Source organism: Melitaea cinxia, chromosome 22, assembly GCF_905220565.1.
Source record: "Melitaea cinxia chromosome 22, ilMelCinx1.1, whole genome shotgun sequence".
Classification (NCBI taxonomy): Eukaryota; Metazoa; Arthropoda; class Insecta; order Lepidoptera; family Nymphalidae; genus Melitaea; species Melitaea cinxia.
In genome coordinates this window covers 6,760,602-6,776,638 of record NC_059415.1, presented here as the reverse complement: position 1 = coordinate 6,776,638, position 16,037 = coordinate 6,760,602, and the positions used below count along the sequence as shown (strand labels likewise).

Below are 16,037 nucleotides of genomic sequence, written 5' to 3'. Positions count from 1 at the left end.
TAATACTAGTCGACCTGTACCCACTTCGTTGGGCGTGAATTATTATTTTTGTGATGCAAATAAAGTTTTCATCTAATTTTTCATCTCGCTCGCATTTTCCCGACTTCATTTACATATACTATTATTTCACAGAATTTTTGGTAAATAATAATAAAGTATAGCCTATGTCACTCCTGAATAGTGTAGCTTTCTGTTACTGAAAGAGTTTTTATGATCAGATCAGTATTTGCGAAGATTACCTCCTACAAACAAACCAAGTTAGAAATTTTACCTCTTTATAATATTAGTATAGGTATGAAAAGTTACATTGGAAATTTAGTATTAAAAAAAAAAGTCCAATTGAGAACCTACTTTACTTCTCTTTTGAAGGTGGTTAACAAAATGTTTAACTTCGCGCTAGAACGTCAAAATGTTGCGTACTTCCGATACTTAAGCTCAAAGGTGCGGTACGAGAGCGTTGTACCATCACAATAGAACAGCACAATATTTTAGCAGTTTCAGTAAGAAATAACACGCTTTGACGTCCGTAAGTAGTACATGCGTTTTGTCCATGACGTTAGGTGCATCAGTGTTTGAATGCTTTAGGCATTTTAAAATGTTAAGACAAGCTCTACAACTTTCCTTCTTGTTGTATGTTAGTCTAATATTAATTTAAAAAAAACTTTTTATGTACTATATGCATCATTTTTGAAATAACAGTTTTCTAAAGCAATTTTCAATAATTTATTATGTCAACAAAAGAAGTAGATGATTAGCAATAAAATGCATCGCGTAATCTATTATTAATGTTTTTTTTTTTATTAGTGAAAATTTCTACTGGTATGATTTACTCTAATTTAAAATCTAAATAAACATCTAAATTATCTATGTCAGCATATGATTTACGCTACGCGAATTTTGTGAAAGTCTATTTGAAGCTTATTTTCGAAATAAGCTATATTAGCAGCGAGTGAAATCTACCCGATATAAAACTAGCGACATCTAGTGGCTTTAATGATTTCCGATCTTTTTTCTCTCTCTTTCGATATCTGTCAGACGTCAGGATAAAACAGTACATCATGTCTTGTTCTCGATCTCAGGCTATCTACGTTTTTTTGCGAGAAAAATTATCGTTCATCTTCTATACAATTTTAATACAAATAAAAGTTGAATAATAATAAAGCTAAGAATTTAATTTATTTATTTTTTCGGTTTTTGTCTGTTTCGCAGTATCTAGACCACATTTGTGCCAAAAATTGCGGATTATCTTTAGTCATATTTAGGTTCATACTACAAGGATTGTTGGACAATTTATCCAAAAATCCATTTCATTTGCCTTGAGAGGGTGGAAGAGGGCAAGAGTCAAACGGGTACTTCTCATTCAAAAATTTATTCCACTTACCTTTAGTGAGAGGATGAAAGTCAAAACGCAAAATCACGAAAGAGGTAGCGAACAACTTGTTAGTTGTAAAATGTAACTCTATCAACCATATTAGCATAACAATATATCACAAATATATCATTCACTCATTCTGACGTTTCGCACTACCGGACCATACTAATTAGACAATATTTTAAGCGACCAACCACATAATTTCCCGTAATTAAGAAAACACAGACTAACTGGAAGAGATCAAAGGCGCATGCGCAGATGACGCTGTTTATTTGACACTTCATTTATTTTAAACTAGTTCGCTCCTGTGACGTCGCTTGTTGACTCACCTTTGTGTAATGTGTATAAAGAAATAGTGGTATACTGTCTTTTTAGGACAGCACTGAAGCCTGAAATTATATTCTGTAAGTTTAATGATTTATAAGCTTGAATGACTGCAATAGAGTTTTTTCTAACTTATTGGACCCTCGTATTGTTACACTAAATTGCGTAGTAAAAGATTTACATATTTTTTAATTAAAAATATATAATTATTTTACTTATAAAGATAATAAAGATACAACCAATATTAGCACATAAATAAAAATAAAATAAAAAAACAATGATATTTAAAAGAAAAATAGATGTCATAAACGTAACATTTATTTTCTTATTTTATTATTTGTGTAATTTGATACACATCCCAAAGATAAAGTCGTTGATGTTAATTATTCAATTTATGACTTGTTTAAATAAAAAATATATAAGCAAGCAAAAATTTGTAATTAATATTACAAAATAACAAAAATGCACTAAAATACATTCTGACATGACATTCAACGCCGAAAACTAAATCTAAACAAATAAGTTTACAGTAAATAAACAAAACACGTGTGTATTTTAATGTTGAACCCGACCTGGCTTTGTTTACGAAATCGGTAACAAAAGACGGTGCAAGCTACTTCGTTCCTGTGAGTATATAAATAATTTTAGTGCGCGGAAATCGTCTACATCAAAGCTCGGTTGACAAACGCATGTTGCGGATAGATGTCGAACTTACTTCGCTATTATTACTTTTTAACCGACTTCCAAAAAAGGAGGAGGTTCTCAATTCGACTGTATTTTTTTTTTTTTTTTTATGTATGTTACATCAGAACTTTTGCCCGTGTGGACCGATTTCGACAAATTTTGTTTTAATCGAAAGGTGGTGTGTGCCAATTGGTCCCATTTAAATTTATTTGAGATCTAACAACTACTTTTCGAGTTATATCTAATAATGTGTTTTTACTTGACGCTTTTTTCGTCGACCTACGTTGTATTATACCGCATAACTTTCTACTGGATGTACCGATTTTGATAATTCTTTTTTTTTTGGAAAGGGGATATCTCTAGTTTGGTACCGTGATAAGGAAACTAGGATCTGATGATGGGATCCCAGAGGAATCGAGGGAAACTCTCGAAAATCCGTAATAACTTTTTACTGGGTGTACCGATTTTGATAATTTTTAATTTAATCAACAGCTGATGTTTATCATGTGGTCATATATAAATTTTATTGGGATCTGATAACTACTTTTTGAGTAATCTTTAATAACGCGTAGTTGCTTGACTATTTTTTCGTCGATCTACGTTGTATTACTGGTCGATGTAATTGAAGTCGGTTTTTTTTTCGTTTTTAGTAAACGTAAAACACACCTTAGATTAATAACAAATATAATTCCTTAAACAAATTATGACTACTAAATAGAAATCTAGAATTAATTATTCATAATATTATTATCTGTTGATAGAGGTTATCTGTAAAAGATCACTTTTAGTGATATAACTACCTTGCACTTATGTTTAAGTTTTATATTCTTTAATAGTCAGTAGTTACTTAGTCTCGTTTCGGCGCTAATAGAGAATACACGCTTGTTTGCTTTTCTATCGAAACCAGTGATTCTCAAACCTACGAAATGGTGACGTGTGCTAGTTGTGGATTGCAACATACAGATGGACCGGTGTGCAGTCTTTGTAAACAGCACTTTGATTTTTCTTGCGCTGGGATCACAGAAGGAGGATACAGAAAGTTAGGAGACAGGAAGAACTCTTGGCGATGCCCAAAATGCAAGTCTGGCCTCTCCCCTTCACCAGTTTCACCTTCCCCTCTAACTGACCAGTTGGACAGGATTCAAGCACAGCTGAATGATGTTGTGCTGCAGTTGGCTCCTCTGGCATCATTGGTAGAAGACGTGAAAATGATTAAATGTGATTTGAAAGATCTAAAAGAGTCACATGAATTGGTTCAAGAGGCCTTAAATAATTTTTCAGTGACACTCCAAGCCTTGGAAACAAGAGTTACTAAAGTTGAAAATATTGCTCGGGACGTACCCACCCTCCAGGCTGAGATTGCTAAGCTTCATCACGAATTAGAAGATAGAGATCAATGGGCACGAGCCAACAATATAGAAATAAGAGGAATCCCTCAGAAGAAAAACGAAAATCTATACGAAATTGCCCACAAAATTGGTGTCATATGCAACGCTCCTATAAAAAAGGAAGAAATCAATTATATTGCGCGAATCCCAACGCGAATACCCAATATTGAGAAACCCATAATCATCGCGTTTAACAACCGCTACACTAAGGAGGAGTTAGTTGCCTCGTCACGCCGTAATAAGCAGCATCTTAACTTGTCTGGCCTGGGTTTCAGTACTGCGGGAGATTTCTATATTCACGATCATCTGACGCTACGAAACAAAAACCTACTCAGTAAAGCAAAAAAAATGGCGAAGGAGAAGAATTTCAAGTACATCTGGGTCAAACACTGCAAAATCATGGCCAGGAAATCGGACACATCACCAATATTTTTTATAAAAGGCGAGAAGGATCTCTTGAAAATTACTTAAAGTTTAGCTCATTTTTATTTAAACATAATAATATAATTAGTTTGAGAATCATATTAATAACCGGTGTCTTTTGTTCGTCTTACCACTTGCTGAGCGTAATAACTAACGAGAACGGGGCAGTCATTCAGTTATCACACGTAAGTTTACACCGGTGTGCACAGCTAACGCCGATATGCGCTTGCGTTTGCGATGTCATAGCGCTCATTATCGCTTGCGCACGTGCATTGCTGAGAATAGATTCGCTTACACTTATTTATTACACTACTACCGTCTATTATACGCTTGCCGAGAATGTAACAAAATTACAATTTAAATCATATGATTTTATATACTTAAAAGTCAAATCATTTTTGCGTTGTTCTTCATTTCTTTACGCCTGTGTGATGGCGTGTATCGTGGGCTATGTAATTCTTATTTTAGATAAGCATAATCTCACAAACAATTATGTTTGGTACCTACATATTATATGTGCGGGGATTTCGGCTTCGAATAGTGTCTTTTTATTACGCTGTAAATACCTCAACTCGATTTGTTTAAGCTATGTATTACTATCTATCAATAATGGCTTCATTTGATCTTAATATATACTATCAAAATACACGAGGTCTACGCACAAAAACCCATCTTTTCAAGCGAAATCTATTGCTTAAATCTTATGATATTATCTCATTGACTGAAGCTTGGTTTGATGGTATATATAACAGTGAGTTATTTGATGACCGTTATATGGTTTGGCGCAGAGATAGAAATTATATTGCTACCCAAGAGAGATACGGAGGGGGTGTGCTGCTGGCTGTACGTCGCGAAATCAGTGCGGTGGACCGCCCGGAGTGGTCCTCGTCGGCTGAAGACATGTGGGTAACCGTTACTCTTAAGATTGGTAACAAAACCAGTAAAATGCACGTATGTACAGTATATCTCTGTAGCGAAAATCATGGTAATTCTTATAACTCACAACTGTTTAATTTCACAGATAATCTTGAACAAATAATTAATTCACATCCAAGTGATTTATTTTTAATTATGGGCGACTTTAACCTTAGCAACGTTAGCTGGTTCCTTGAGTGTAGCACATACCCGCAATACTCCGGAGTAACAGGTGAGTCACAAACTTACTTCTTTGACACATTATCGGAATGTAATCTTAATCAATATAATCTTCACCGTAACATAAATAACAGGATTCTAGATTTAGTATTATGTAACAAAGGCTTACGAGTTTCTTCCTGTGACGACCCACTAGTGCCAGAAGACCCTCACCATAAGTCCCTTGACATAATAATTGAAAGTGTTCATTACGAGCAACTCCCAACCAAGCCGAGACTGAAGTACTTTTTTGAGGCAGGCGACTATGTAAACATTAGGCAACACTTAAATGATTTGAACTGGGATAAACTCTTGCAAAAAAATTCGGTTGAAGAAGCTGTATTTAATTTTTATAATTGCTTAAATGAAGTGATTAATAAATATGTTCCCCACAAAGTTATAAAAGCTACTAACTTTCCACCATGGTACAATGCCTCTCTGAAAAAGGTACTCAAGGAAAAGTTTAAATTTCTTCAAAAGTACCGTATTTATGGTAACACTGAAGACTATGATTCCTTCTCCTTACTCCGTCACAGGGCTAAATCGTTGGAATCAAATTGTTACGCTACTTATATTAAGAAATGCGAGGACTCGATAACCAAAAACCCAAAGTTATTTTGGTCTTTCATAAAATCAAATAAACAAAGTTCTAGTAATATTCCTTCCTCCGTGTCTTACGAAGGAGATACTGCTGATACAGGGGATGATATTTGTACATTATTTTCAAACTACTTTCAGTCCACATTTCTGTCATCTACCACCTCCAGCATTCGGTCTAATACTCATGCTCCGCCTCCCAACCATAGTAATGTAATCACAGACATAGAAATAACCCCCGAAACGATTAGAAAGCTACTAAAATCCTTGGATTTGACTAAAGGGGCCGGTCCCGATCATATACCACCGTTATTTATTACGAGATGTTCGGACAGCCTAACTAAACCCCTAGTAATACTATTTACACGCTCATTAAAAGAAGGTATCATTCCCAAAATCTGGAAATCCGCCTTTATATCCCCAATCTTCAAAAGTGGAAATAAGAGTGAGGTGAAAAACTATAGGCCGATTTCCAAATTATGTATATTCGCAAAAATACTCGAAAGGATAGTTCATACTCAAGTCTATAGCTTTTTGTCATCTTCGTTTATCCCCGAGCAACATGGTTTCGTTAAGAGACGCTCAACAGCTTCCAATTTGCTGCTCTTTACAGACTATATTACATTGAGTATGGATTCAGGTGCACAGGTTGACTGTGTATTCACTGATTACAGTAAATGTTTTGATCGTATTGATCATCAAATACTCTTGAAAAAACTTTTAGATGCTGGTATTCACGGAAACTTATACAGGTGGTTCAAAGCTTACATTGAAATGAGGTCTCAAGCTGTTGTTCTCAATGGCTATATGTCTTCATGGAACTGGGTACCATCTGGAGTCCCACAAGGCTCACTGCTGGGTCCATTGCTGTTCAATATTTTCATAAATGATATAGCTTCTTGCTTCAAGCATTCAAAATTCCTACTTTATGCTGACGACATGAAGATCTTTCAAAGTGTACGTATTGAAAAGGATTGTCATCTTCTACAGCAGGATCTCTTAAGATTCGAAAATTATTGTTTCATAAATAAATTAGATATAAACGTCGCAAAATGCTTTTCGATCACATTTTCACGTAAAATTAATAACATCAAATTTAAATATCTACTAAGACAGCAGGAGCTTAAAGTAGTAAATGAAATACGAGACTTGGGCGTTACTCATGACTCTAAGCTGACGTATGAGTACCATATAAACAATATTGTAAAAAAAGCGAATAAGTCAATGGGGTTCATTCTACGCCAAAGCACTCAATTTAATAGTATTAAGCTTGTCAAGATCCTTTATTGCTCATATGTGCGTAGCATACTCGAATACTGTTCACAGATTTGGAACCCACAATATGTTGTATACATCAATAGGTTAGAAACAATCCAGCGTAAATTCATGAGATATCTTCAGGTCAAGTCTAACAAGTTTGACGAATGTTACGAACATAGATGCAAAAGACATCATATATTACCGTTGCATGAAAGGCGTAAAATAGCAGACATTACATCGTTGACCAGGATAGCGCAAAGTGAATTAGATTCTCCCGATCTTCTTAGCAAAATTTACCTAAAACTACCTAAAAGATCATTAAGACATCCCCTCAACTATTTACATGTCCCTAGTTGCTCGGCAAATTATAGGCAAAACTCCTTTCTTTTGAGGTCCGCAGATCAAATCAATAAGCTGAATGACTTCCCCGACTTTGACCTATTCAACACTTCTGTAAAAACAATTAGAACTAAACTGGCAAGACACTGGTTCGATATGGTATCATAAACCTCTTTTCCTTATTTAAAGTTCATTAAAAAAAAAAAAAAAAAAAAAAAATTAAGTGTATGTAGTTAATTTCATGCTGTATTTTTTTAATTTTTAATTTTTTTTTTTAAATTTTTAACTGTCGTAAATTTTTAAATTTTAAAAGCATTCAAAATAATAGATTTGTACTTGCGAAAGCAACTAAATGGTGCTTAGATATTTCCTTTTTTTAAAGCAATTGTTAAAATGTATCACTGTATGCTTTCCTAATAAAACAAAATAAATAAAATAAAATAAATAAATTAATGGAATTTTAAATGTTCAAAAAAGTATTAACTAATAATAAATAAATAATAAAATGGCTTTATTTAGGGAAAGGTCTTCAGAAAAAGTGTATTGGTAAAGTTAACGAAACTCCCTTGTCTACAAAAACGTTTTTAAAAGTATCTATAAAATTTATATATTATAGTTTATGTTCAATCAAGCGCCACATAAACATAAGTTATAATTGTGGTGTTAAGGAAAAAGGAGATAAGTACATATATTTGAGTTTTACACAACGGGCAATTAATAAGAAAACAACTCATGTGATTTATTAGAATATTTTAATTTATTTAATGTTAACTCTTTTTTTAATGGGGATTTGGAATCAATCGGTGCAAAAATCTCATTTATCAAATTTTTATTTATTGACTTAACTAAAAAGTGACTTAACTCCTTTTTCCTTGACACCACAGATATAACTTATAACTTGTTTAATAACCAAATATTATATTAAGCTATTTAAAAACAAGTATTTAAATTACCGAATAAGATAACCGCTAATACTAAACTGTACCATATTATTTGCACTCAAATTTACTTGAAAATTAACTGTTAAACTTTTCTAGTCATGACTAATGCGATTTTTTTTTATTCATTTCTATACAAAACAGGATATTTACCATGTTCTTCGTTGGTTTTGCCTTTGAGAAAGTTTGGAGCTTAACAGCCTATGTTGTTCCACTGTGGGTAACAAACAGATGATGATGTCTATAACCAGGAGTCGGAACCGAAGGCTTTTCCTGCTTTCCGAGACACAACGGAGAGATAAAGGACACTCCGACCACTAACAAATTCTTATATCCGAAACTATATTTACCCCAAGCGTGAATGCCTGGAACACAATAATAAGATGATCCTATGTAAGATGATCCTATGTAACACATTTATACTTATCAAATACATATACAGTTATTTTTTACAATAGCGTATGCTCGCAAATTAAAAAAAAAACCGCCTTCAATTACATCAACAAGTAATACAACGAAGGTAGACGAAAATATACTAGAGTAAATACGTGTTTATCTGTGTGGCTACGGCACTAAAGAATTTAGCCACCCCCTCTCTTCCCGTGGGTGTCGTAAGAGGCGACTAAGGGATAACAAGGTTCCACAACCACCTTGGAACTTAAGAAGCCGACCGATGGCGGGATAACCATCCAACTGCTGGCTTTGAAATACACAGGCCGAAGACGGGCAGCAGCGTCTTCGGTGCGACAAAGCCAGTACTGCGGTCACCAACCCGCCTGCCCAGCGTGGTGACTATGGCAAAACACATGAGTTCACGTTATTTTTGGCGTAAACTTGTGGAGGCCTATGTCCAGCAGTGGACTGTATAGGCTGTAATGATGAAATACGTGTTATGAAACATAACTCATAAAGTAGCCGTCAGATCTCGATTTAAATGAGACCAAATGACAATCACCACCTTCAAAAAAGAAACGTTAAAAAGTTCTGAGGTAATATACATTAAATACAGACGAATTAAGAACCCCCATTTTTTTGGAAGCCGGCTAAAAGGAGGCAAACCCATTATTTGACACGAATCTTTTAAAAGCTTTAAACACTTTTAGACACAATTTCATTAGGTATATAGATACTGATCACCGTAACTACGATGAGAAATGTAAGATTGGCGTAATTAGCCTCCAGCGGATATGACGTAAAACGATTCGTAGAATTCCGACATTACTATTTATGTAGGAAATCAATTCAAAACAATATACGACTTTTAATAAACATACGCTACGTAAACAATAAAAATAACAAACTATTATTTTTAATAATTGAATAATTTGACGTGAGTATTAAAAAATCTATCTATACTAATAAATGGAGAGCCGGTTTTTTTGTTCGGTTTTACTGCGAAACTACTGAACTGATTAGAATAATACTTATAACTTAAGATGCAGCGTATTTCGGAAAAGGTGATATGCTGGTGATTAGGTACTTATCGTGTAAAAAAATATCGACGGACAGAGGTCGCTAGTATATACATATATTTTACACATCTTAAAATGTTCGATGTTAACAGGAAATACCTCAATCTTTGAGAAGATTTTACATAAAATAACAGCTACTACTCTAAAGCATTGTTATGTTCCTGCAGATTAACCTAACACTAAATACACAATATGGCAACTTATAGCTAAGAAGCGATCTTAACCGTACGGACTCGGAAAAAACATCAACATCATAATGTAGGTGTTATTATAAATGTAATGAACTAATAGAAGAAATTGAACGAGGTTTGTCTATAAGAACAACTACTCGGTGTAGTAGTGTGAGTAGTCGCCTAAAACACCGACGGTTTGCGGGTTCGATTCCCGCTCGAGATGATATTTGTATTTACAAACATTTCTTTCCGGTGTGGATGTCTCTCCTTGTGGGTCTCTTCACCGTGCTCATAAATACCTGATAGCGATTTTTACTAATAGTAGGGAGCATATCCGCCAACCAGCAGTGTAGCAGCGTGGTGGATTAAACTCCTCCACCTACATGGAGAAAGAGGCCTCTGCCCAGCAGCGGGATGTTACAGGCTGAATGCGTTGTCTATAAACTTTTAAACAACAATATAGACCCTTTATATTAAACAAGCTGTACCCGCAACGTCTTTCACACATTGACACCCATTCTCCCAAGAGAACTGTCTTGAATTTCGGAATAAAAATTATCCAATACCCTAACCTATAGACTCAAATCGCAACAAATATCTTTCAAATCTATTTAGTAATTTAAGTGAGACCAGGCAAAAATGTAAAAATGCAAAAAAGCTAATTTTATAATACAATATCGATTTAATATATGTAAAATGCTTCGCATTACTAACATACCTACATACCCTACGTAATTTTAGCTTCATTTTTTTATATCCACTATGAACTAAATAACTATATGTATATTATTTATGTACGTCTACATAGTAAACTTTTATTAAACAAAATACTGCTTTTCAAATATAAATAGATTGTTGAGTTTAAAAAATGAAATATGCACTTTGTTTAATAAAAATAATGCAACCTCTTTGGTGACCAGCTTTTTATTTACTTTTTACATACGAAAATAAATTTAAATTTCGAACGTTGAAAAATTAAAAGTAAATTTCATTACTATGTGTGCGGCGCGTAAACAGGACGTGACCATTTCTATAAGTTGAAAGTTAACCTTAATGTTTGGACAAGGATTGTTTTAAACAATGCACACGTCTTGGGTAAACTTAGGCAGACATGACATCCCTTTGAACCTGCTTTGAGTATGTTGCTAACTGAGCGAGGAAAAATTAAAATTAAATCTATAGGAAACTTGGTAACTCATGGTTTAAGCTTTGGCATTATTATAACGAACTATAATTATAACGAAAATGAAAAATGGTCAACTGAACTATTTCTTTCTATTAGCTAATCGAAGAACTTATTCGCTTTATATACCACAAAATATTTATTATTGAGTTCGAAATCCTAGTGTTTAACTCGCAGTTTTTTACACGTAGCTGCCAATCCCGTAAACACGTATGAACAATGTATAAATCTTCAGCTATACAAACTAAGCTTAAAATTTGGAGCAACCTAAATGGAAAATTATCTCAACCTTATAGGAAATAACAGCCTAATAAATCTACTTTCAAATAGTGATGTGTTCCTGTGGTGAGTATGATAGCCAGAGGGATGACTATGGGGAGGATCGGGCATAGTGTCGATAACACACTTGTATGCACCAGCTGGTGCTGCTACCATCAAAATCGCGCAGATTAAATATTTGGATACGAGTATTTATATTGGTACCTGCTCTAAATTAAATTACAATAACACAAAATTAAACATTTTTATACCAATTCGTTATAATTTTACTTATATTTAATAGTTATATATAGAGAGAAAGTTATATACCTATAATAATGTCAAACGTGCTTAGCGATATAATCATGTAAAATATTGTATTATATTGCATTATTATTTATTGTTTCAATTGATTGTTTTAATAGGCAAAAATTTATGTTATTTAAATAGTATGTTATTTGACTTTTACAACAAAAAGGCCCGCTGGCTAGCAATTTTACAACAGTACAGTTGATAATTAAATAATTTCGAGTCGTACTTGAAACACTTATGTTGTGTTTTTCGATGCATTAAAATTACCTACGTTTCACAATATAACGAATAATTGAAGTTGTATCCTCAAATGCACAGATCTGCTTCGTGTCTTCTCCATTTTATATGACTTTTGCGAAATAATCTGTGCTATCTTGGCACTAGTAAAAGCCATTAATTATATAATTACATAATTATACAATTGCATAATTAATTAAAATCCATGTCTAATTTAATTACTAATTATAATTAATGGCTTTAACTAGTGTCATGACAAATGCCGATTGATTATTGCATCCAATTTTTTATTTTTCTCACAAGTTTTCACAGTAAAATATGGGTTGTCTGTAAGAAATGGCTAATTAGCCATAAGTCCACCCATTGTACTTCACTATCCGTCTTTATGCTTTGTTTGTAACATATTTGTGGTGTACAATAAAGTATAAAATAAATAAATAATAAATAAATAAAATATTCAATTGTATTAACACGAAAAAGTAACGTAAAGTAGTAACTTACTATTAGTTAACTTTTTCGTCTATAGTCGTACTATCCTCGTATTAGTACTTAATAAGTGTAACTTACATAACTGACTTCATTAACTTTATTATTTATATTTATCATGAAATTATTAAGCCAGTTAGTAACTTCATCATCGCTTTGTAAAGAACTTATTTTGTAAAAAAAATTTAAGACCTTGTAATAATTGATAACTATATGTAAATAAATTTCATTTGGTTGTTTTGTGGTTGGGGCAATAAAGAATATATCCACCACCTCTCTTCCCATGGGTGTCGTAAGAGGCGACTAAGGGATAACACAGTTCCACTACCACCTTGGAACTTAAAAAATCAACCGATGACGGGATAACCATCCAACTGCTGGCTTTGAAATACACAGGCCGAAGACGAGAAGCAGCGTCTTCGATGCGACAAAGCCTGCAGTCACCAACCCGTCTGCCCAGCGTGGTGACTCTGGGCAACACATATGACTTCATACTATTTTTGGCGCGAACTTGTGGAGGCCTATGTCCAGCAGTGGACTTCGATAAGCTGAAATGATGTTGGTAGTTTTAGTGTAGAAAAACCAAACAAAAAAACATTTTATATTTTTCTTGATAGAATACAAACTACCGCTTATTTTTATACTATAGTTAATTACGCATCAGAAGTATAACTTTGATCTTATGGTGTATTAAAACTACCTATATAGCGCAAGTCACGTGCGTCGATCAAACTCTTGTTTTATAAATAATCTTGTATTCTTTATTATAAAAGTGGAACTTGGAATTTAAAAACATCTAGTATTACAATACATTATTCATAATTTAATTAAATTACATTGTATTTGTAATTATGAGCAGAGTTAAAAATGTTGATCTCCATACTCATAAATACAAGAATGGCAATAGTATCCGTAAGGGCCAAATAACTCAGCTGTTCTGTTTGCTGTAGTTCAGCATTGTGCTCTCGATTATAAAAGAGTTTTTTTTTGTTCAGCAGCTTAGTTGACATAATTTGGACTTTTTAAAGGTAAACGGTTTACGATTTTTTTACTACGTTGGTTTTTCTTATGTTCATCGTTAAACTTTTTGTAATGGCAAAATACTGTTATGGTAAAATTCTCTTAAAATTCTCCTTATATATACGCTAATGCTTATATAATTATATTATCTACAAATAGAACTTGAGTGGCAGATTTCGTTGAAATTTATACTAAGTATATTTTAGACGATAATCCCTTAGTCTTGATTATTTTTAAAATGAATGTTTACTCATTTTAGTTTCTACTAGATATTAATATATTTACTTAATCTTCCAAAATTAAGGAGTCAATATTTGTCAATCATGACTGAAACAGACGTTTAATATTTTGTCCTAATAATTTGGACTCTTACAGCCCCCGAGAGTAATACTTAATATATAACTGCGCCTATCAACTCAAGGATCAAATTTTACTAATGTTAGCTTTAGCTAATATATATTAATAGACTATGTATAATTATATTACTTCAAGTTTTTACTTTATTTTACCACTTTGCTTAAAATTCGATTAAATCGTTACAATATTTCTATCAAGGTATATTATTTGTTTTATATTTAGTATTTAAAATACTTTTTCTTTCTTCCTTTTGCAATTCTACACGCGTTCTTCCGTAAGGTTGGTGGGTAGAAAAAGTTTATAGAGTGGATGTATAAAAATAAAACAGAAATATGCACTATCGTGCTAATCATTTAAGATTTGAACAAACGACTCAAGATATACCTATCTGTATATTTGAAAAAAAGAATATAAAATAGTGAATCATTATAATTACATATGAAATACTTTAACTTATCCTTATTTCTTAAATACACATATATTAAATTAAAAATATTTTCCGTCTATTTGAACTGGTTGTAAGTTTTGCTTAACATTATTAAGGTGACTGTGTACATTTCTAAAGTAACAATTTCGAACTTAAAGTTTCTTATTTGCCCTCAATTCCGCATTTTTATTTAAAAGCATATTCTAACTTATAAACCTGGATAACGCAAAATACAACTGATCCCCACAAATACTCATCACGAGACGAGGTGCTTGGGATAGTCATTAATTAATTAATATTGCTCCGCTTCTTTAAATCATAACTTGACATATTATAGCCTGTAACTGTCATATAAAATTGCTTATTAAGAGCCTGTTTCACCAGTTGTGGACTATTTGACGGATGACGATATCCAACAGATAAAAGTTTTTGATGTATTATTCTTTTTCGCCATCGAATTCCACTGTATTTATAATAGATTTCTATTCGCAAAAATAAATCTAAAATCTGTAGTTTATTAATTGAAATGAAAGAGATCCTAATTATCTATTCTATCTCCTACTATTCTAAAGTCTAATCGTAACTTATTTGCAGGATAAAACCTTATCCACAACTGTTGAAACTGTCCCTTAAAAACTTTTATTTAATCTGGACTGGCACATTCTGAAACTGTCACATTCTATAAAAAATATTATTTTTCTTTATTATTTTAGTTTCGGTAGCACATTTGCTTAGAAACCCAACTCCAACGTATAAACCAGTTATGCTAAGTAAATCACTAATCTTTTTTTTTTTAATTTTATTTCCTTATACAATTATTTTTAATGCGTTACGAATGCAAGTAGATATAATAAATCGTGTTTAGTGCACAAAACACATGTCAAACACTAACACTAGCTAATGTAAACATTATTATTTACATCTTGTAACACTATTTTTGGATAACCCAAAAAGTTGCGAGCTATTTTCGTCTTGAAATCACTTGTAGTTTTTAATTCAACGCTTAGAATGCTTCATTGACTTTCCTATTTAAACATTTTTAAGCTCAAATATATTTTAGAAATATTTAAAAACAGAAGAATGCATTGTATTTTTTCTTCTTTTAAGATGAAAGAAGGAATAAAATTTATGTAATAACTATATTAAAATAGTGTTACTGTAAGTTACAATATAAGGAACTTTAATTTTTTTATACTTTTGACAAAAAGTTTTTAAATAAGTACATGCTAAAGCACTCTTAAATGTTTACTTACCACCAGTTGCCCATAGCGGCCTCCACCAGCAGAAGTAGAGACAGCAAAACTTTCCAAAAAACTTTCATTGTGCCGAAAAAGTACGCTCAAAGCACAAAATAATCTTCTCTCTAACACTAAGAATTTAGAAACAACACTTCACAACACCGAAAAATTCAAAAAACAAACAAAATATCGTTAACATTTCAAAAATAATTAAAATATATTCACAGAACTGAACAAGAACATAATGCAATCACGACTTTTTTTTCTAAAAAACAAAATAATAGAAAATTAGTAAAAACTTTTTAAAACAAACTTTTTCGAAAGTTATTACTATAAGAAAAAAATTGTGCGAAAATAAAGTAAATGTGTAATCGTATTGACGGATTTTATAATAAGCGTTCTTTTAATAAAATTC

At 32.6% G+C, this 16,037-nt stretch overlaps 1 protein-coding gene across 1 annotated transcript in view; it reads right to left on the bottom strand.

Moving 5' to 3' along the window:
- Window positions 1–15,837, bottom strand: part of LOC123664524 (protein Wnt-4-like) — a 102,362-nt gene extending 86,525 nt beyond the window's left edge. Inside the window, exon 1 of the mRNA XM_045599061.1 lies at window positions 15,638–15,837. Within this exon, the coding sequence (XP_045455017.1) occupies window positions 15,638–15,705 (68 nt within the window). The 5' untranslated portion in view covers window positions 15,706–15,837. The remainder of the gene's footprint in view (window positions 1–15,637) is intronic.
- Window positions 15,838–16,037: the final 200 nt, after the last annotated feature.